A 24,292-nucleotide genomic window follows, 5' to 3' on the forward strand; every position below is an offset into this window, starting at 1 on the left:
AATATGGCCACCTTGCGGCCATATTGAATCGTATCGCAATATAAATCGATGTGCATCTGTAGGTCATAGTGCTATGCCTTTGTGCCAAGTTTGAACAAAATTGGTTCAGCAGTGTCTGAGAAACAGCTCCGGACGGACGGACGGGACCTAATCTACCGTATCAGGGCTCCCGCTACCCGATCGCCAATTAGCCAAATGCTACAAAAAATTAAAAATGGCTACAAAAATTCCAGTTTGGCGAATGTAGTGGCGATTGATTTTCTAGACAGTGCACCCTCAACAGAAAACTGCAGCTAACAATCAAAAGTTGTAAGATGTTGGAACAGTTTACTCTCCTTCCTACAAAGTTGCAATGTATTGAAACAGTTTACTCTCATTTCTACAAAGTTACAAATTCCCTGGTACATGAAGCAAACATTGTTGCTGTTCGATACTACGGTACACAGAGGCTTTGCTTTGCCTGTGTGAGCCCCGTTCGTCCTGGAGTCTATCAAAAGTTTTACCTACTTTGCTTGAATCAAAGTTTGGCCTGCAACTACTCAGTTTGATAGTAAAACCATAATTTCAAAGGAAACTTTCACAAAAGGAGTCATAATACAAAGGAAAAGGAGAAAAACTGAGGTGTTTGAAAGGTCAAGGCTAGGTCATCTCAAGGTCATCTCATCATGTGATGCATTGCATGAAGACCCCTTAAGTACACAATTATGGTTCACATTAAACCACCTAGGGTGGTCCAATAGGTGAAAGGTAATTTATGTTGCCTTCCAATTTAAATAGCATTGAGCTTGACTGTCAGTTTTAAATTAAATTTTATTGAGAGTCGTGGCAAAGGGAAATTGTCAAGAGTAATTGCAGTAAGCATATCCATTTTCAAACCATAAAGTTTGTGAATTGCAATTTTGCATGTTAACATCAAAGCAACAATTCAAAAGTAGAACTATTAAAATTGTCCATTTGGCCTTTTTCAACCTGCTATAACTTATACAATAAATTCTGAATTATTTTAATATTTTTGCAGATACCACCACTTTAATGATGTAGAAGTCAACATCACCAGACATTTCTTTATCATATCAAAATATCAAATGAAAATATATCTGAGCTCAAATGTTATCATAATCATTAAAACAATGAATACTCGCAAACAGTGAGTAATTTAAATGAACATATATCATTGTGTCTTGTTTTACAAGAGTAGTATTTGGCCCAACCCTTTTTGTCTCAAGAAAAATACTTACACTCAAGATGCTATTCAGCCTGCTTGATCACAACTATGACATACTAGTACCACTGGGGCCAATCCTATCTACACTGCCAGTATGCTACTAAATGCTTTCTTCTGCACCTAAAATTTTTATTTGTGTGGCTCAAACATTTTGATTATTGAAGACTGCATAAATTTGCCACATGAGATGCCTGTAGCTTATGACAAACTATCATACTGTGAACACTGACTGAATGCCGCAGAAATATTCTGTACCTGTTGTAATATACACTTCACATTGCTACCAGATTTTTTAGAATTGAATTGCTACCTAATTGTATTTCTGGTGGTAAAAGTTTACCACTAGAAATGAAAAATTATTTCTATCCCTGAAATATCATCAAAGCATAGATTATTGCAATAAAAACTGAACAAATATTTATTTTATGTAAAAACTATCATGAATACCATACAAAACATCTTGATTTGTAAAATTAGGAACTCCTGAATGCCGAAAAAGATGTTGCCACACTTGAGATCATAAACTGACTAAAAGTTGCCCAAAATGGCTAAGAGATTTTTGATTTGGCTAATGACTTGGCTAATCATTTTGATGGCTTAGGGGGAGCCCTGCGTATAAGTCCCCGCCGGACTTCGTCTGCGGGGACTAATAATGTATACATGTAGCTCTTTGTGCAAGAGATTTAATCAAACTGAGGACAACTCATCCTCTATGGTATTTACATCTCCCTAGTTTTTCAACAGCAGGTTCAATAAAACTCACGTCTTTATCTTCAATACATTTTATTAAAGTATGTATAGTTTTTTTGTGCACTGTTAACCAAACTCTGATGATTTTGAGTCTTCTCACCACTCTGCCATCTCCTTCATCAATCTAGTTCCAGTACACATTTTAAACACTAACCATAATACGAATCAAAAACCCTGTCAAAGACATTTACTGTGGATGTCTTTGTTGTGCTAAATTTGATAAAACACAAACCTTGTCCCCGAGTATGACTGAGGAAAGTTTATCTCTACAAAAGTATGGTTTTCAAAAATTTCAAAAATAGATATGTCATAAAAATTCTATGAAAAACACTAAGGCAAAGCAACTGCACTTTAAACAAAAAAAGGTCAGAGGTCACATAAAGCTAAAGTTATGCCAGGGTATTATTTGTCATGATCATGTCTGAACAGAAACAAAATTAAGTCTTTGGCCGTTGCTACATCGGACCAATTAGGTTCTGGCCAAAAACTGTCTGTGTGAACAAAGTAATTTTGTTGCTAAGCTACATGCTTTCTCTATGCAGGTAGTTAAATTTTGACATTTCATAAAAATTACTCAATGATTTGTATCACAAGTTAAATTCTGACAGCAATTCAAAATACAAATACCATTACCCATAATCCTGATGCTTGAATTCCATCAAATTGAAAAAAATTCAAATGGAATAGATAGATTGTCATTTTGATGAACATGTTTCCTTCCAAAGATAAGAATGTTTCCCTGTCAAAAGTTGCGGACAGAATAATTTGTCACTGCTTGAATCACATACAGACACTGCAAGACACACAGACAGAACAATTTGTCACTGCTTGACTAACATACAGACACTGCAAGACACACACTGTCAGACAGAACAATTTGTCACTGCTTGAATTACATACAGACACTGCAAGACACACAGACAGAACAATTTGTCACTGCTTGAATCACATACTGGCAGACACTGCAAGACACACAGACAGACAGATAGATGGACAGATAGCAAAGTATATTGATAGAGATACCAAAATAAAATGTCAGCCAAAATCTTTGCATACACGGGCCATTTTTAGGATGTTTCTAGTTTCTTTATTCGTAAATATTATATGAATTATTAGACTAAGTATGATTTATTATTCTCTTTAAACTAAACAAATACCGTTGTTAAAACAATATCAACCGTACCACCGGTACACGATTTCTGAAAGTCTTGGCTTCACAGAATTGATGACAGATGGGTTTAACGGCCACTGATTGTAAGTGTTAATTTAAAGAACTTTTGAAAAATTAATGTTTTCCTGCTCTTGCTAAAAATACCACAAGATTTCCTGTCGACACTGCTTTCATAAATCTCTTGTGAACTACTTGAAATGTGTCTCCGTCATAATTTCATTCAATTGCTTGATCCAAGGCAACGATCCCTCATTCTGTGATTGAACCCTTCAGTCTAATGCCTTGGAGAGTGAAATCATGGACATCCGATTAAAAAGATATTTCAAGATTTATTTTCAAGGAAGAGCTAATGAGCTTAGCTTTACAAAAAATTCAGCTGGGAAGACATGTTTTGGCTTTCAGCAGTGTATAAATAGTAACTTTCCATAACAATGCCTTGTTGTCCCTTGTGTGAACACAGATTATAAAATATAGATGGCTGAATTAAAAAAAATTCTTGACTTTCAAAATACATTTCTCCTAACAAGGGATCTAATGTACAGTAATCCATTGAGGATTCCTTGTCTATTCTTTGAAAAGAATAGACTGCACATCTAATATGAAAATCTAAAAGTTTGCATGAGAATAATTTCTAAAGAAAGTCAAACCAGTCATTCTTGGATGTCAGAAAAAATCATTGAGCTCAAGGACCAAACTTCTGTTCTGTAAAAAACTACACGGAAACTTTCACCAATATTTTAAATTCAGAATGACAAACAGGAACTCTCTGGTAATCTTGATGCAGAAACACAGATTATTGATTGCATGAACATAAGATGTAGCAAAACATTCTTGTTTTCCAAATGACTCCAACATTAAAATTACAAAAAATTGAAATATTTATAGGAGTTCTCTTTCTTTCTGATCCTACTTCTATGGAAAAAATATTGCTATGATTAAGACAAGTGACAAAGCGGCCAATACAGTGCTGCAATAATGTTTAACATAATTATTAGGACATATTTGAAAATCAGCAATTTCAAAATATGCTGTGGATTATTTTTGGGGGGATGGGAAGGAGTCCAGCTGGTGATCATTTGCATACATCAGTGCTGGCTGTGACTGCTGGTGGCGTACATCATTGGTGGCACACTTTGCCTGACTACTAACATTTAACCATACCTCAACTGTGCAGACAAATGTTAATGCTTGACCATAAATATAAATATGCAAGTTTAATCAGAATTTCATCAAATCTAAGTCAGGTCAACCCTAGGGACCTGCATACAAAAGTGACTAGACAAGCAGACAAATGGATGGTTTCTCAGAAGCTTTTTGTTAAAAAATGGGAAATATTGCCACAAAATATAAATATGCAACTTTTCACACAATTTGGACAATCAGACTAAGATCACCCCAAAGAACCTGCATGATAAATTTCAAAGCAATCAAACGAATGCTTCCAGAGAAAAAAAATTTTGACAAAAATTGGAAAGACTGCTCCAAAAATATAAATATCCAAATTTTTGTCACAATTTTATCTACTCTCATAGAGTTTACCCGAAGGAATCTGCCTATTGAATTTAAAAGCAATTGTACCACCTATTTTGGAGAAGCTTGGAATGTGAAAAGTTGATGGACAGTGACGCCGACGATTGACAACAGATGATGGCAGACACCTACTATATGATAAGCTCTGTATCGCTGACAGGTGAGCTAAATAGAAGGTACATGTAGACAAAAAGAGAAAAGTAAAGATAGAGAAAATCTACCTTCTGTGATCAATGAAATTTACAACAGCAAGAGACCTAGTCATTGGGATATATCTGAGAATTTGTAAAATGGCAAATATAAATTAAATTTACTACATTCACCTAGTACCTAACATCAGGAAATAATTACCTTCATGCAAAAAGGATATAATCACTGCAGGCACCAGTTATATCCAGAACAGACAATTGACTTCCGAAACTGAAACGTACAGCAATTTGACATCATAACAGCAAAAAGCCTGTAGGAAACCATCAGGATCGGCCTTTATTATTTTTGATCCAGTTTTAAAAAGGTCAGATGTCCATTAAATCAAGTTCCACGGTAATTGTAACTAATTTCGGGAAACGAAAACCTCTGTGATAACTTTTTAAGTGGAACTATTTCTCTTTATGTTTCCGTTGTCGATTTTAAGCAGATCAGGCCGTCCAGTTTTGACAATCAGCCTGCATCTCCAATATCCTCGTTGCTAATACAATGATGCATCTTGGTTTCTATGGAAACAAATCACCAGCAATGAAGATATTGCAGTGTGATGCAATGAGGTAGCGATGAAAGATCTCTTGCCCAGATAAAACGTGACCATCGTCATGGAAACATAAACGCATATCATATTTCTTTCCTAAAGTCCAACAATGCATGATCCCAGCTGATCTAAGAGTTTTGCTATGAATATAATGAAAGTGTTTTTTCACATTTTTCTCAACTACCAAGGTTTTAATAATGTAAGCATCAAGTATCACACCATACCATAAAAAATTTTCATTTATTTCCCTCATTGTAATTTCACGTGAAATTTAACATGTAAACAACAAATTGAATTGTATCTTACAGAACTGAGGAATAAAATGGAAAATATTTCTTTACAAAGAGGACTAGTATAAAACTGATTTTTATCTAAAATTATCATCGTTTTGCACTGGCCAGATTCATTACCCAATTATAAACATTATTAACCATGAACATAGTTCCTTACTAATAACTGGAAAAGCATTAGGGTGAGAGCAGAGATTGAATCAGCTTTTCTCAGTTTTGTAAATTTTCTTTTGACTGCGATGAAATATTAAAAAAAGATCAGAGATTGGCTTAGGATGGGTTAGTCCTTGCATAATAAATATTAATCCATCTGTAAAAGGGTTTCTATCACATGGTTGGGCCTCTGATCATGAAAACAGGGAAAGAATAGTTTTAATAGATGATAGTCTGTTTCTATATACAGCTTTCATGATGCAAAGCTGCAGAGCAGAACACTGGTCATGCCTTGGTGATGTCTTGACTGCTCCATGCTAGTGTTACTCAGTTTCTCAAGGAAGTCAAGACTGTTCAGAAATGCTGACACAGCTCTTCAAAGGCCATCCTGTAAGCCTACAGCATCAGATTTGTCCACAATGTTGTAATTGCCTGCACTGCTATACCACAAGGACATTTTAAATTGTTCGTACCAGGTGTAATTACGCAATCTTACATTTGAAAGCTAGACTACAAGATTGTAAACACACAGCTGATAAAAGCTGTAGACATTGGTGCCCGCACAGGATATCCATTATGGTTCTTTGATGAGAGCTCAGGTTGAAAGAACTTTGTTGCCATGGAGACAGTCTTCAGAATGAAATGACATTTATCGTTTAAATGTGACTCTTTTCTGACTTTTCAGCAAATGTAACCTAAAATTTCTTCTAAAATCAGTCTTTCATTTTGAGAATTATTAATTTCTCTGGAATTTGATTTATTCAGATATTACTGTATTTGTTCACTTTAATTTCAAATATCATTGGTACCAGTACCACTGAGCTAATTATCACATTCAAAGCTAATGCATATTTGCATATTTAACATTATTTGCATATATGCAAATCAAAGCTTTGAATATGCATTTTGTTCTTACATGTGCGCAAACTGGTAAAGAGTTTTTAGAAAGCCAACCTTTCCTCAATCTAAGTCAAGTATTATCTTCACAATCAGTAAATTGCCAAATCATGTGGAAGATTTATAAGTGTGCACTCAGGAAATGTAGTCATATGGCTGCTTGATACTGGCTTATTCTGCTGCATCGGTACTTGGAGTAAATCTTACAAACTACTTAAAGAACGGTATCTGTGTAGTGTACTGAGTGAAATGAACAAATTGTAGTATGCATTGGCTGTTTCTTTTTTAGGACAATATGTAAGATACTTTTCTGTTTAACACGATACTTTTCTGTTTAACACGCACTCCTAGTAGTGTAGGATATATCATTGCAGGTTCTACTTGTATAAGAATGTTACAGATGGATGGATGGATGGATATGTTAACATCTAACAATCTGTAATAAATTGAGTATGACACCACAAATAAGGACAGGATAAGCCCTGCTGTACACAGATTACTAGTGTCCTGGTTCAATTTAAATACATTATCTTGTAACTGTACAGGATATACAACATGAGTACATTACGACTGCAGACATTAGAATCCTACTAGTATACTCACAGCAAAGAATTCACCTGATGTCAAATGGTTGGCATCCATCAGGACAATGTAATTGGAATCCATTCAAATTTTGAATCATTTTTTATTGAGTAAAATTAGTTTTTGACAATTTTCTAAATGGTGTAAGGTTGTTACTATCGTTTGAACACAAAATTGGTAAAATGCAGATACATATTGAGAAGTAATAATGCATTCCTTTACTAAAATTATAGAAATTCAAATTTTTTTGAAAAATTCAAAGAAATTAAAATTCTACCGGTATGTCAGAAATGAAAAAAATTGAATTTCTTTTCGAAAATTGAAAGATGTAAATTTTTTCCAAAGCTAAAAATTTATCTAAAACTATCAAAGAAATTCAAATTCTCACCCAAAGATCACACTCAAAGTTCTTTCACACCAAATTTCACATTCAGGTAGAAATATTTGCTTAATTATCTTGCACTTAGAATAGTGAGAAACTGCAATTTGCAAGAATTTGAGTAAAAATAATAATTGTAGTGAGTGATTGGAATCAACCGCATGTACATTGTATAACATATCAAGTCTTAAGAAAAACCACATGGCATATTTTGGATAATGATGAAACTACTGGGTGCATAGATAAGATGCGTAAGTATCTAACAAGGAAGTGACAGTTACTTGTCCCAAGACTCTACAATATGAATGTGTGGCACTTTGTAAACATTCATTAAATAGAACAGGGATCGTAGCTTTTAGGAAATACGCTGAGGTGATACTGGTTTGATTTCTGTTTTAATTCTGGTAATTTCAAGCCTGACACAGCACATGAAATACTTATATACCGGTATACTCATATCAATGGAGATTGTGCAGAAAGGTACCATCACTTGTGTCTGACAAGATAACATGATTTCAACAGCATTATATTCCAGTGCTGGGCCAATGGCTAGAAAGCTTTAATAGACAGGCACAGCAACATAGCTGATGAAACATGCTGACTTTACTCTTTCTACTATTACTCATCACCTCTTATGAAAACTTCAACTCACCTGAGAAGAGGTGACATACAAGTTGACCCTCAATAAAAACAAGTCATTGACAATGACATAGTCCCCACTTGTAATAGGAGTATTAGTCTTGATGGGGCAGGGAAATGTGGTCATTAAGAAGTATCACTGGAGTGTATATGTTCAGATCTATGAGCACATAGGTTTATGTCATTTTTCCCAATTTATAACAAGAGGCTTGTCTAAGTTATGGGTCTAAATCAGGAAGAAAGATCAGACCTCTAGCTGTATTGGCCAGCCAAGAAATACATACGTGCATAATAAATGAGGTACAAGATAAGACATCGTAAAAGGTCTAATATCCTATATGTATAATTAAGGTCAAAGGTCACAAGGCAACGTGACATTTTGAAAAAAAAAAATTGTATTGCTAATTAATCCCTATATGCCAAAATTCAGACCTCCAGCTCTATTGGCTTGCCCAGAATTAAATATGTGCATAATTAATGACGTATAAAGGACATAGCACTTGTGGTTACTTATTTGTTGACATAAACATATATTTTAGGTAAAAGGTTATCGAGCTCACATGACATTTTGTCAAAAAATTTCTATCCTATAGTTATCCCTATATACCAAAAATCAGACATCCAGCTCTTTTGGCTTGCTCAGAATTAGATATTGCATAATTAATGAGGTACAATATGTGGCGTCATAAGGTGTCCCATCATACCAAATATGAAGGGTTTAGCACTTGTGGTTACTGAGTTATGGACAAATATGTATATACGAGGTCAAACGTCATTGAGGTCACATGACATTTTGTCAAAGTGTCTGAGATATCGGATGGACTCACGGATGGACTCACGGACAGACATGTCCGAATCTATAAGCCCCCTGGACTTTATTTGTGGGGACTAAAAACTGTGTCACTGCATCCCTTTTGCAATATGAATACGATGAGAAACTAAATTTTTATTTTTCTTGGCCTTATACATGGGAGTCTATGGAGAGCTGCCTTATACATGGGAGTCTATGGAGATGTCACTGCATCCCTTTTGCAATATGAATACGATGAGAAACTAAATTTTTATTTTTCTTGGCCTTATACATGGGAGTCTATGGAGAGCTGCCTTATACATGGGAAAAAAAAGTCCTCTAACACGGCCAAATTTGATCGCATTGTGAAACAAATCGACGAGCATCTGTATGAGGTAGGGTACTATTCTTTTGCAAAGTTTGAAAAAAATGACCAGGGCATGTCTGAGATATCTGCGTGAACGGATGGATGGATGGACGCACGCACGCACGCACGCACGCATGGACATGACCAAACCTATAAGTCCCCCCGGATGGTGTCCGTGGGGACTAATTATAAACCACATATGAAGAGTATGGCGGGAATTTATGTGCAATAATGGAATGTTCAGCCGTTAGCATGGCTTGGTATCCACTGCTCTGTGCAGCTACATGCTTGGGGCGAGAAAATATCATATGTACTTGAAAAACTGACATGGTCTACAAATTGGATCTGACAAGCAACTGACTGAGATAGATGACTTGTGATGTTTAAACTACATTCAATTTATCTTCATATGCAGTACATGCATTTTGTACATGCTAGGGTCATAGAATGACAATCCAATATAAGGATTCCATCGTCTGCTTTTCATTTTGATGTCATCCATTATGTTTAGGGGAAATTCATAACGACAAATTATAGGTTCTATTTCGATAGATTGGTGAAACTGAAGATATCAACAGTATGGAATTCAGAATTGTCAGAAAAAGTGTCCTGCTTGTTGATGAATGTCATATGTCTGATTGGAAGTCATAACCTTTGTCATAGACAGGTGTACAAAACATTTCAGGTGAATTTGTCATTACAGCGTATGCTAGGACGTAACAAGATGCAGGTGATAAAAATGTTAAAATGTGCCCAAAATAGCAAACTATGAAGACTATACCTTAGTGAGTGATTTTGCAGCTTTATCAGTTTATATTTTTTTTTCACAACTTAGTTTGCTATCCTCAATAATTAATTCACCAGAAAGCAGTAAATGAATATTTTCTTCAGCAAACAGAAAGCCCTGGACCAAGCATACATGTGGTAGTAAGAAATGAAACACGCAAACATTTTAAACGGAACAACATAACAAGTGCCAAATTTTCAATATAGCCAGTCCCAAAGAGTAACTTGTAGAGCTTAAATAGCAATTTAAAAATAACCACCTGTATTTACAGTTATTTGTTTCAACTCTGATTTTCCTGTTTCCATAAACAATCCATTTTTTCAGGATAAACTGGCCTGTTTCAGTGTATGTATGTTTGATCCACTATTTTAACTCAGCTTAGTGGAACTGTCATCCAATCCAGGGGCACACATTTCAAGATTATTTATGGCGTGCATTATAACTGACTTTCACAAAGGTCACCGGGTCAAGCATTCTTTTATACATCTTCATTTAGCCATGGTCCACATGCTGATTCATGAAATATTTGACAAAATGACGAGACGTGATATTTAGAAATTGAGAAAAGTACAATTATGCCTTCTGTGCAATGCCCATATCAACACTCATAAGATTTTATGTCTCACATGTTCAAATTTGATTACAATCATAAAGTGTGTTCAGAGATATGTAGGGTAGTTAAAGAAATAGGTTATTAGTACAACAGCACTTTACTCCAAAAAATAAATATCGGCGCCCTTGTGGATTAATCAACCTCATGGAATTCATCAATTTTAGACTCTGCAAATTTTCATAAGAAATTAGTTTGCCTAAAAGGTTTAAGTACTGATTACCTCAAAAGCAGTGTAATAGTTTCTAATATAATGTGTTCGGTAAATGTATAGGAAAAATCTTCTATACATGCGCATTGGACCGGACAAAATTGTCAGTGATTACTGTGAAAGACTTGAGCCACACAAACTACTTTGTGGGCGGATCTGCTCTATAAGGTGAAAATTTCACTGTGCTTTCAGCAAAAAGCACTGGAGACATTTGTGTACTTACGCGTAGTTACGGGGTGGTTTCCCATCAGCCATCCTCTCTGTCAATGGATCACCATTCTTGTCTCTGTAGAAGGCATACAAACTCGCTGAAAATCCCTGGAAAAGAAATGGTAGAGCATAGAATTTAAGAAATTATGTCAGTTAAGTAGTAATCAATCAACAAAAAATATTGCATGAAAAGGCCGTTCATATAATTCTTATACTCAAAGGGCCAGTACTTGTAACTTATAATGATTTTTTTCCGAAATTTTTGTTTTCTGTGCCATTTGCATATTTTTGTCCTAATCCCAAAGATTTGTTGAAATACCCACTATTTAGCTGGTCAACACAACATCTCAACATAAAACACATTGTTATTGTTAAAATTGTATTTAATTCTAGTCCGACAAGAATTCCCTTGTCAACAATGACAATGTAGTTTATAAATAAACAGGCCTGAGTAGAAAAAGCTGAATTCAGTGTATCTCAACATGCTTTGAGGAGTAGAACAAGAAACTATAATTTACATTAAAAACACAAATCATGAAGAAATCATCAAACACTACACCTATTGGCACTTTAATACACATGTACTGATAGAAAAGATGAAATCCAATGTTTGCATTTACCACTTGTCTCCATGCAACTTAAGGATGATACCATTGGCTCAACAGAATTTCAACTTGATAGAATCATGATAAAATTGTCAACAATTTGATATTAGATCAAATACACCATTCATAATCTATAATTTGCAGGTTATTTTTCTAGTCATATACTCTTTTTTTTTCTGTGAATCAGTTCTGATAGAGAACTGATTGATTTGCCTGACTGTGATCTTTATGACGGTGCACGTGTGTTCAATTCTATGCAATTGATGGTTACAGTTTGCTAAATGGTAGACTTCTGGTAATTTGACACTTCTCTGCTTTTTTTTAAATATAGCGTCAATGACACTTGGCTCACATTTGATTTGATGTGGCAGGCCAGAGTTAGTATACTAAACTAAGTTTACCCCTGTGAACGTGCATACAAAGTTTCAAAGCAATGGGACAAGCGATTTCAGAGAAAATGATTTTTTGACCAAAAATGGGAAAATTGCCCCTAAAATACAAATAGATGAAAATTTCAGATTAATTTGAAGACATTCAACTAAGGTTGCCTCTAGGTACATGCATACCAAGTTTCAAAGCAATCAGAATAGGTAATTTAGAGAAAATGATTTTTTTGACCAAAAATGCAAAAAATTGCCCCAAAATACAAATACCACAATTTTAACAAATCCGACAGAAGAGCATCAAGTTTCAAAGCATTCCAGCAAGGACTTAGGGAGAATATGATTTTTTGACCCAAAATGGGAAAAATTGGGAAAAATTGCCCCAAAAATACAAATATGAAAATTTCACCGCAATTTTAACAAATCTGACAGAGGTCAACCCTAGGATCATGTATACCAAGTTAAGGCAATGGCACAAGCACTTTCAGAAAAGATTTTTTAACCCAAGATTGGAAATATTTCCCCCAAAATACAACTATCAAAATTTCATCACAATTTGAACAAATCTAACTAAAAGTCACCATAAAGAACCTGCGTACCAAGTTTCAACCAGATCTTGCCTGTGGTCACAGAGTTTTACCTCATTTGCATACTTTTGACACTGACATGTTCATTTGAACAAAACTCACATCTCCACCCCTGGGTGCACCAGTACACCAAATACTAAGATGGTAGGTGCTGCGGTTTTGGAGTTTTTGATGTGGACGGACATACATCTGCACATACAAACATACATATGTACAGATATACAGAAGCCACCGACCTACTATATAAGCTCTCTTTGGTATATACTTATATATAATCACATGGTATTTTTCTCTGTTTGACATCATCGTATACGAGTGTTTTTCGCGGAGCCGTACAACTTCGAGCCGAAGGCGAGAAGTTGTGCGGCTCAGCGAATAACACGAGTATACGATGACGTCAAACAGAGAAAAATACCATGGGATTATATATTTATCACATGAACAGTCTTCTTATTTTTCTTTTGACGTAGATGGATCAAAATTATCGTAACAAATTGCTTGAATTTCGTAGAGATTTGTGTTTTGCTTACGCGGATTACTTTCATTTAAAGAGTAAAGCGGCCCGTCACCCAGGAGATACTTTCATTCATAAATCCCATCAAGCTGAAATTTGCTACATTAAAGGGTATCTCCACCAATCAGACGTACGGATTCGGTCACGTGAACGTGTCAATCATTGTCTCGCGCTGTACCGATGCCAAGGCAAGTTTGCCATCGGCGGACGTAGCTTTCACATTGCTAGCGACGGATAACCATAGTATTCAGAGTTACTTAGAATATTTACAATTATATTTATGAAGTAAATGAGACGACACGATCGAAACAGTAATTCTCATTCTCAGAGATGCCGTGGCTTTCAAAATATCACACAAGTTTACGACCTTTGCGAGTGCGAAAGATTCCGTTCGATGACACACTCATTGCATGTCTGTGCCCACAACGTTGCTGTCACCAGTCTCTGCCGCGCCGGTGTCAACTCTTCAATCCCGATCTCGGTCATCAATGTTTTCGTCTTACGAACTTTGATGTTTGCATTGACACATATCTCGTCCATGTATACATCCTAATTTTAATGACGGAAACTCTGTTTTGAGTGTTGTCTGAGTCAACTTTCGAAGTACATGGGATTCCACAGCGCTGCGTACACAGCTTAACAGCTTGTCTTCGTTACAGCATTATGCCGCGCAGCAAGTTTGATTCTGAGCGAGACTTTACGGAGTTTTTGTGTGATTAAGGAAATTGATCGTTGTTAGTCGAATGACTTTAGGCTTGTTCCTCCTATGTCGCTTTCCCGAAGATTATACTATACTCATTTATTCAGTTAGAGGTGTAGGTTTCGGTTTTATCGCCAACCGGGATCGCCAGGTACGACGTCCACACGACTCGAGCCATTAAAATAACGATCGTCGGTATCTCCATTCGATTCTCGGGAAAAGCTATTGCTTTAGCGACTTGAAATTTCGTTGGACAAATATGCTTTCTATGTTTCCATTTCTGGATTTATCGGGTCACCTTTTTGTAAAAATAACGTGCGAGCTAGCACGGCATCGATCACAACAAATCTGTTCATGTTGCGACGCCTGCATGTATGAACGGTACCAATGCTACCATGAAAGAAAAAAGTTCCGGTTGATGACGTACAACAGGGGTAATTCGGATTTCTTATCTGTCCTGTTCTACGTCACACAGGTGGGAATTCGGGCCAGTTCATGTGATAAATATATATATATATATATATATATATATATATATATATATATATATATATATATATATATATATATATATATATATATATATATATATATATATATATATATATATATATATATATATATATATATATATATATATATATATATATATATATATATATATATATATATATATATATATACCAAATGTGAGTTAAAAATTGCAGCCATTTACAAATAACTGTACTGGATGAACCACTGAAAGAATTATTTTTAGGTACACACCAACTTCTATTTGGGAATACTGTACCACCCTATATCCTCTTAACATTCCTCATGGCAAGCATTACTTCACCATTTGACATGCGTCATATGTAGAGAGCAAACTTCCGAACTCGTCAACAGCAGTGCAATCACTCAGGCTAACTTGAAAACTCAGGGATTAAGAAGTGAAAGATGTGTCTCCTGGTCCTACTAAAGCTGCAGTTTCCAAAAATAGACTGCTGCCATGATGTGTAGGAAATTAAACCGTTTTCTGATTCAGATTTTTCCCATCCAATACAATGCATTCAATTACACACAGGATACAACCCAATCATCATTTTAATATCAAATAGATCATTTCGTAGCATTTTGTTGCCATCTATCGTCAGAATACTATGGTGAGAATTCAGTGTGTGTAGAACAAGGCTCAGCTTGGAGGCAAAGACAATTCTCTTTTTGATGGGTTTTTCAATCCACACTGTCGTTGTTTGATTTTTACATTCAAAACATACTTACATCACAACTGTGCAAGGAATGCAAAAACCAAGACTTGTAAAAGAACGCTATCAAATTTTTCTATTTGACTCATTTGCTTTTAGGACACAATTAATTGTTGAAAGGAACTGTTGGTTTTTCTACAATAGATTTATTGGCTTTTGAAAAATAGGGTTTACATTTTATGGACTGGTACACAAATTTTCAAAAAAATAAGGTAAACCCCAATAATGCATGATTTCATAACATAGCATCTGAATATTAGATGCGGCAAGGGTTCTCTAGGTTGATATTTATGAAATTTGTGAAATAAAATTGCTAATGAATTAGGAGAAATATTTTACTATAGCAATCAAAATTGCTTTTGTTGTTAAATGTAAAATTGCAATTTTGTGAAAAAAGACATGAATGCCTAGTAATATAAAGTGATACTGCAGTCTGTTGCTCATTGGCTTTCAAAATACAATCATTGCAAAACAAAACATACAAGAAAAGATTGCAATTTTGACTGAAAAATGTGTGTTAATAGGAAACCCACATAAATTTGACTCAAACATTATACAAATCTACCGGTATAATGCATACCAAAGTCCGGTAGTATCAATATCATCACTCACAAAAACAGAGATAAACCAGGCAAGAGTTTGCCAAGTACATGCGTACACTGTAAAAGAAAACAAGACAGCTACAAAGAGCCACAAATCAACTCACTGGTTACAAGAAATATGAGAATATACTGCAGCTTTGGTGACAGATATACAACTGTACACATTTGTAGGCGTAAGAGAGTTTCATCAATAACTCACACACTCAAGGTAAATCCGACCTACACCGTGTCAATTCAGATAACGTGGATTATCATAAATCTCTTCTCAATGTATATTTTCAAAATTTAATCAAAACAAACTGGAAAGCATAAAATCTGCGATGAATATTCCCATTTTGGTGGTATGTAAAGAGTAATTAGTAGAATAAAAAATTCTAAGTAGAATCTCCTTCTTGTGATGAATGCAACTGATTAAATTTTTTTCACAAAGTTTTTCATTTTACATCTATCTTATAATATATTAAAAGTTTCCCATAACATTACTAATGGCCTATCACATTTATGAATATCTTAAGATTCAAAAATGTTATGTTTATACTGATTATTTAGATAGCAATACTTGAAAAGAAACAGAAATGATTGCAAGATGATAAGAAAAATATAAAATATCTTGTGCTAGTGGAAAGGGCTCTATTTGGAACCAATTTCACTGGATGTATTCACAGCAGTCTTGATGCTTGAATCTCAAGGGTTGCTCCTCTGAATCATTCTTTATATACCAACATTTCCAACACCAAAGAAAGTTGCATTCACTGTTCTAACCCTGTAATTTACCATCTATGAATTTACAAACCTGAGAGACTGATAGTACATGCCATCAGACTTATTATTCATACCGCTATTTTTCTGTTGCTGAACACAAAACCATGTAAGGCAAAGTCTATTCATACAGTTCAGGTTTCTTTATTGCTAATAAAATTGTATTTTTTGACGTGTAACTCCTCTGCAGATGGGCCGGAGGCCTTGTAATGCAATAAACTAAACTAGAAACTAAATATTAGGGTAAAACTGATGAGCTTAGGAAAATAATTTAATCAGTTTGGGAGGACTATAAATACAGGACAAACACCACAATGGCCAAAGGTGTGAAGGACTCCCTGGCTAACACCTTTAACTGCAATTGCTATTGAAATTTAATATGCAATATGTCAATCGAAGGAACTTTCTGTGAAATTGTGTTCAAGAAAAGTAAATTACTTGTTCAATGGTTAAATTTTAGCCGTCACCTAGCCTTTTCTGTTACATGTATGTTAAAACTGAACTCAGCGAAGCAAAGCTTAAGATCCCAGGCTTTGGTTACACCATCTAGTCAATGGGTTCTATCAGAAAATAATCAATTGCAATCATAATTAGAAGTCGTTATAGGTTGCTTTAAATAGTAAGAAATCTCTTCACTTATCAGAACATATTGTTAAGAACGTATAGTTGATATGCAAGTCTTTTTACCTCATCCAAGTGAATGGTCAAAAGACGTTCTGCCAAATGATGCTTATACTCTCACCTTCCTTTAATTCATCAACTGATATCAGACTTTCCATCAAATGTTTTACAAATCACAATGTCGGGCTTTTTGACAATATCTAAAGGTCAGCTATGACGTATTCACGGAAAACAATTATGAATGTCACCTGTCTCTATTCTACAATTTAATAATTCACAGAACTTACTTAGTAATGCTCATATGAAGTTAAAGTGCTGGTAATTTCGTCACAACAATTCTTTTAAAAAACTTAATCAACCCACATTACAAAAGACTCAGATATAAAAACTACTGGAACAGCTTGTTAAGTGATTTTTTTTAAAAGAGCATCATTAAAATCAAAGGGGTTAACAGAAGGGTTATACAGACATGACTGACAGCAATTGATGGAGAAAACCTTCATGAAAATATTTTGAGGGTATCACAAAACAAATTTCAATTCTGTCATACATGCAGCATCAGAGAAGTATGTATTGATCAAAAGTTTAAATACAACCTACTAAATTCTGAGAAGTCAGAATAAGGGTCAACTCTATGCATCTATAAACTACCAGTACATTTAACTATCAGCCAAGCTGCTTTGAAAAAGAAGACACACTAAATAACAATGACAAATTTGGCTCCTAGAACTTAGGCGTAAATTTAATCATTGTTTTAATAAGTATGAATAAGGTCATTCCTACAAGCCAGCACAGCAAATGTGAATGTTATAGCATGTGATTTCGAGAAAGAAAGTGTTTTTCCCAGATAATGACCTAACTTATCTGAAAATTTACTGCAAATAAAACAAATCTTTAATACTAACGTTGTCTTTGCAAACCGAAACAATAAATCTGGGATTATTGGACAAGTCAGTCTAGAAAAGAATATGCTTTCAACAAAAATGAGATAAACTTGGTTGAAACACTTTACATGTAAGCAATGTCATATCTGACAAGATATCTGACAAGCAGATGAAGTATTGACTAAAAATGAGTAAATTGGCCCTAAAGATTACACATGCATATGCAAATTGCATCATTTGTAGGTAGATACGGTCAGCGTTAACGAAAGTACAATCAATTTTCTTCAGCAACAGAATTAGTTCAATGAGTAATAATTGCTCGACCAATTATTGATCACAAACACTACGTACTTTCACCAATTCCCAAGACAGTTGAACTCACTCCAGATAACCTCATTTCAGTTTAATACGACGAGTAACAAATTTCAGGGGGTCATCTAGTAATGTCACCATTACTGCTTCAAAAATTAATGCAAGCTTCTGTGGATGGCTTACAGGTGTTCGCATCATCGCATTCTTTACAGGGAACTGTTAATTATTAATATCATGCGAAATGACAGGCAGTACCAAACATGCAGCGCCAAGATTTTTTATTATGGATTAAAATTTGATGTGGGATATTTGTTGATCAAAATTGAACATTTATAATTATGTATGTAAATACAGTGAATCAACGTTAAGCCTTTTTATTGTCAAGTCAATGGTTACTATTACTAAGTGTTCAAGCTGGTATTTGCACTACACAACATTTTGTTTTTAAAATCCTTCACCTCAACACAAAGTCAAGGAGGGTTAAGATGCATCAAAATATCGATTTGTAGTCTCAGACTTCCTATATTTGAGATCAAATGTCATTTGGATGGAAAACATCCATGAAACTAGATCTCAGTAGTTTTTTTACACTTCTATCCTACAGTGATGTTGACACAGTATAATATTGGCAGAACCTACACAGTATTTCACAGAACACTCAGTGCACTGAGTGACTCGGCTATTACATGACCACTGCGTGCAAACACAGAGTCCCTACTTTTCATCGCATGCAATGCTTTCTTTGCAATTTGCTGTTCAAACATCTTCAGAATTTCAACATTTCATTTGAACCGAACGCGAAGCACTGCTCCGTAATTACATACAAGTACCTCTTCCTTAATAAGGAAAAAAGATCAGCAAATATTTACAGAACACTTTTTTTTTTAACTCAGACAAGTGATACAATTCTTCCATGAAACACAACTTACACTGTCTTCACGGAATTCACTGACTCAGTTCGATTAGATGTGAAATACCAGTTTTCTGTCAAATGGTGCCAAAACACAAGTTGCTCATCTGTTCTGATGACAAGAAAAATATACCTGCACAGCAGAAGCTACGAGTTTCTAACATAACTTTAACTCTCACAAAACAGCACAAAAACAAATTCCTAAGACGAAAATAATTGGAGAGTGGTATAAAACGTTTTTGATTTTTTTATTTTCTACAGAAAACAGTTTTATAATAACTTATTGAAATTCAAAAACTATCAAACGGTTTACAATAAAGACGAGGTGATGCAGCATATTTTGATTTCTTTTTGAATCTAAAATGGCTCAATACTGGTAAGATTTGGGAAAATTTCCATTTTTTCTTTTTTTTTTTTTTATTTCAGTCCATCATCCAACGGGTGCTTTGCCCATTTACAGGATGAGGTACCCATAACCCACTACCCCAATGGAGCACAGAGGAGTAAAGTGCCTTGCTCAAGGGCACAACACCGTGCTAGAGTCTCAAATTCACCTTCCTCCGACAGTAAATCTTCTACTCTGGATCTACCGGGACTTGAACCGGGTCTCGAACTCATCATCCTCCGATAGCGAGTCCGTTACCCTAACCACTGGTCCACGGTGCCTCTTTTATGCACATAAATGCATAGTGGCATAGTGGCATTCCATTTGGTAATCACCTACTCCAATTCATATCCTTGTACAGCTGCTATATTTAATTGCTCTATTTCTTAGACTACAGAGGCCACTGAAATAACATCATTTCCATTTAATTTCAAGAAATATTTAATTAATTGACAGATTTTATCATTTTCATGGACTATTATTAAGTACTGAATGTGAGATATGAATCAACTAAGGTATGTAAGCCTTTATAAGACCTGACTTTCTGGTAACTTACTAGAGCTACTCCTACCGATATATGTAGGGTTTAGGCCTGAAAGGTTTAATGTTAGACCACGGCACCTGAAGGATATTTCTTTTTAATGAATATTGTTTAATGTATAATTTGCAGTACAGCATTGAACAATTAAGTAAACAAATTATGATTCTCATTGACCTCTGAAGCCAAAGAGGACAAATTTTCATCATGGTATTGAAAGCTTCATAGAAACTTTACATATATTGATACTGCTACTCCCATGATGCACTGGAAGGAGCAAACATGGTGGATTTGGTCATCCTTATTTCAAAAGATCTGTCTGTCTGTCTGTCTGTCCATCTGTCTGTCTATCTCTGTCTGTCTGTCTGTCTGTCTGTCTGTCTGTATCTCTGTATCTCTCTCTATCTCTGCTTTATCCTCTCCATTCTGTCTTCGTTTATGTCAGTGCCAACTGATTATGACAGTGTCAGTCCAACTCTCTTCCACTGCATTTCTGTTTCTGTCTCTTCATGTTTATATTTGTGTCTATCTCACTGAGTATTTTTCCACCTGCCATGATATATCTGTCTACTACAGTATGTCTATCTATCTGTCTTTCAACATGTTTGACTCTTTCTGTCCTTAGCATAATTAGTTTCAGCCTGCAGTCTATCTGCCATAATGCCTGTCCATTACCTTTCCTGTCTGACTGCCACCAAACTATCCATCTATCTCTCTGCCTGATCTGCCCTACATACTGTATACATGTTTGTCTGCCTGTCTGTCAGTGTCTCTGTCATTAGGCCTGTGTGTCTGCCACACAAACTGTATGCATGTCAGTCTGCCTGTCTGTCTATGTCTATGTCACTATACCTGTCTGTCTGCCACACTATCAATCTACCTATCTGCCACACAAACTGTATGCATGTCAGTCTGCCTGTCTGTCTATGTCTATGTCACTATACCTGTATGTCTGCCACACTGTCAATCTACCTATCTGCCACACAAACTGTATGCATGTCGGTCTGCTTGTCTGTCAGTGTCTTTGTCATTAGGCCTGTGTGTCTGCCACACAAACTGTATGCATGTCTGTCTGTCTGTCTATGTCTATGTCTATGTCACTATACCTGTCTGTCTGCCACACTATCAATCTACCTATCTGCCACACAAACTGTATGCATGTCAGTCTGCCTGTCTTTCTATGTCTATGTCACTATACCTGTCTGTCTGCCACACTATCAATCTACCTATCTACCACACAAACTGTATGCATGTCAGTCTGCCTGTCTGTCTATGTCTATGTCACTATACCTGTCTGTCTGCCACACTGTCAATCTACCTATCTACCACACAAACTGTATGCATGTTAGTCTGCTTGTCTGTCCATGATACACTATCTGTCTATCCAACTACAGTGTATGTTTCCCTGTACTTCTATTTCTTCCTATTTGCTTTTGTCAAGCTGAAACCTTTCTCTTGCATATGCCTCTTCCTTGTAACTCCATAACAGATTACATCAAGACACAGTTGCTGCTAGGAATGCAACCGGTTGGAACATTCATTATTCTTCTAACATGGCGGTAGCCTCTAGCTTTATCCTGATCCAAATTCTTCATTCCATTTCCTTTGGTTAGTACACCATCATACGCATCCTGCAGACGATGCTTTAATCTTTTGATACATGATTCTTTTCACCACAGAAAATTTGCCACATACAGGCCATTACATTTTTACTGGGTCTTCAATTCCTTTTAAGTTGTCAGGTACGGGAAATTTGAAAATTGAATCCTCAAAGCGACTCCTGTTCTTTCAAACTGATTGTGCAGAGTGCCTGCAATATTGCACACACACAAAAAATATCCCTGATCCGAAGGAACAGCTGTTCTCAAACAAACGCAACCCCATTCCTAGAAATTCTTTCAAATTTACGCAAGTAAAGATGCTTCCACAATCACAGATCTGAGTTACTGAGAACTTTAGACACCATGTCTAACAATTACAAAAGAACACAGACGAATTCTTGAAACAAAATATTTGTCTGTAGAGGAATTAGCACAATTCATGCTACATTGAGAGTCAGCAAAGTCTCCTTAAAAACTTCTACACTTTCAAATTGAAAATATACCTACAGATGTGAAATCTATAATCACACAAAATGGCAAAGTGACTTGCTTTCTCTCCTGACGCCTCTTTGGATTATTTCCTGTTTGAGAAAACATTGTACAGCTGAAACCAATGATCAAGTCTATACTTTCATGCAGCCAGTATTGAAATTTCACACATTGATACAACAAAATTGTCCAGGTTCTATCATCGTTCTGCATAATTATAGCCCCCGGATCTTTAGGGTCTATATGAGTTATGACCATGATAGCATGAACTTGATATAGACACCAGATGAATATACCATACATAACACAATATTGACAAGAAAAAAACAAATTATGGAATGGATGTAACAGATATCCAGCTGCAATGATTTGATGTCAATTTCTCTACATGGAACAATATAGGTACCAGGTCATCTTATGCAATGATTATTCCCTTACCTGTTTTCCAAGGAAAGATAGTCAGCCATTGTCTGGATATGCCATGACTATAGGGATAGTGATTACATAGTGTTGACCAATATGATTCAGATGTAGAGATTTGCTTTGTGTAATCTTGTGTTTGTGATATTGCATTCTGCATATGGTCTTCTTCCGTCCATTCTATATCTGACCAACTGATACTGGTAATTCTGTTCTAGTATTATGCAATGGAAAGGATAACTAGCCAATCGGAAAGACACTAATCAAGCGGAGACCAGATGCAGAATACAATATCACAAACACAAGATGCGACGAAGCACATCTCTACATCTGCATCAGACTGGTCAATACACTATTTTAATCATTATCCCTGTAGTAATGGCATATCCGGACATTGGCTGACTCTCTTTCCTTGGAAGACAAGTATGAGAATAACATATATTTTAAGTAAAACAAAATTGCCAAACTAAATTTCAAAGAAAGGCAACTTTGTCACTTGGAAGAAAGGACTGGTTGATGCATATTTTACACAAAAGATTCCATAAAACATCACACGTTTTGCTGCTGAAGCAAAAATCTGACAAAGAGGTGATGATTAACCGACATGAAACTTTTACTCAAAGTTGTGTGCAAGGCACACAGAAATGACAAGAAAACACCTGTTCAATTCAAACCAGGCAAACCAAGTCATTCACAGCACAAATCAAACATATGATGATCACCTAAATCTCGGAGAAACTCAGAATTCTGAGAAAATTGTGCCTAAGAGGTGAAATTGCACAAAGTCTGGAGTATCAGATTCTCAGAGCTGTGGTGATGGCACATCTCATATTTCATACTTGAGAACTGCAGTGGGAAATGTAAACCTGTAATTTGCTTCCGGATGTTTTTTCTCTATCTCAAGTTACCATGGTAACACAGTTGCTAATTCCTCGCCATGCAAATCAGATTACAGAAGACTACAGCTACAGGTGAAATTGATGAATCCTTTGAACCTAAATATAGTATTACTTTCAAAATCACCGAAGCCTTCCTAACAACAGCAATCTATGATTGAATGTAAATCCTAAGAAAATATGGAATATGTGTGATACCACTATGTAATGATTGTATGTGTTCAAAAATTGAGTAATTCTATTTCAGAGATATTCTCTGCTGGTAATACACACTAGTAATAAACAAATTTATCTCTATGAAGAGTAATTTCTGGTCCAATCAAATGTTTCTGTGCTGTCAATGTGCACTAATTTTGCTGATTCTTCAACAAATAGTAGAACCAGGACTGTGCCAAAACAATAAACAATCATTGTGTGAATTAAATCAAAACTCCAATCAATGAAAACAACAAAACATCTGAGATGCACAGAGTCAGACCATTACTGTCTATGGCAGCTAGTGCAGA

At 35.5% G+C, this 24,292-nt stretch overlaps 1 protein-coding gene across 5 annotated transcripts in view; it reads right to left on the bottom strand.

The window, feature by feature from the left end:
* Positions 1-24,292, bottom strand: part of LOC139116737 (leishmanolysin-like peptidase) — a 114,892-nt gene that overhangs the window by 70,699 nt on the left and 19,901 nt on the right. For all 5 annotated transcript variants that reach the window (XR_011548364.1, XM_070679365.1, XM_070679364.1 and 2 more), the window contains exon 7: positions 11,350-11,444. Coding sequence is in view for 4 of the 5 variants with exons in the window: in XM_070679365.1 (XP_070535466.1) it covers positions 11,350-11,444 (95 nt within the window). In the remaining variant the exon portion in view is untranslated. The remainder of the gene's footprint in view (positions 1-11,349; positions 11,445-24,292) is intronic.

Source organism: Ptychodera flava, chromosome 18 (assembly GCF_041260155.1).
Source record: "Ptychodera flava strain L36383 chromosome 18, AS_Pfla_20210202, whole genome shotgun sequence".
NCBI lineage: Eukaryota > Metazoa > Hemichordata > Enteropneusta > Ptychoderidae > Ptychodera > Ptychodera flava.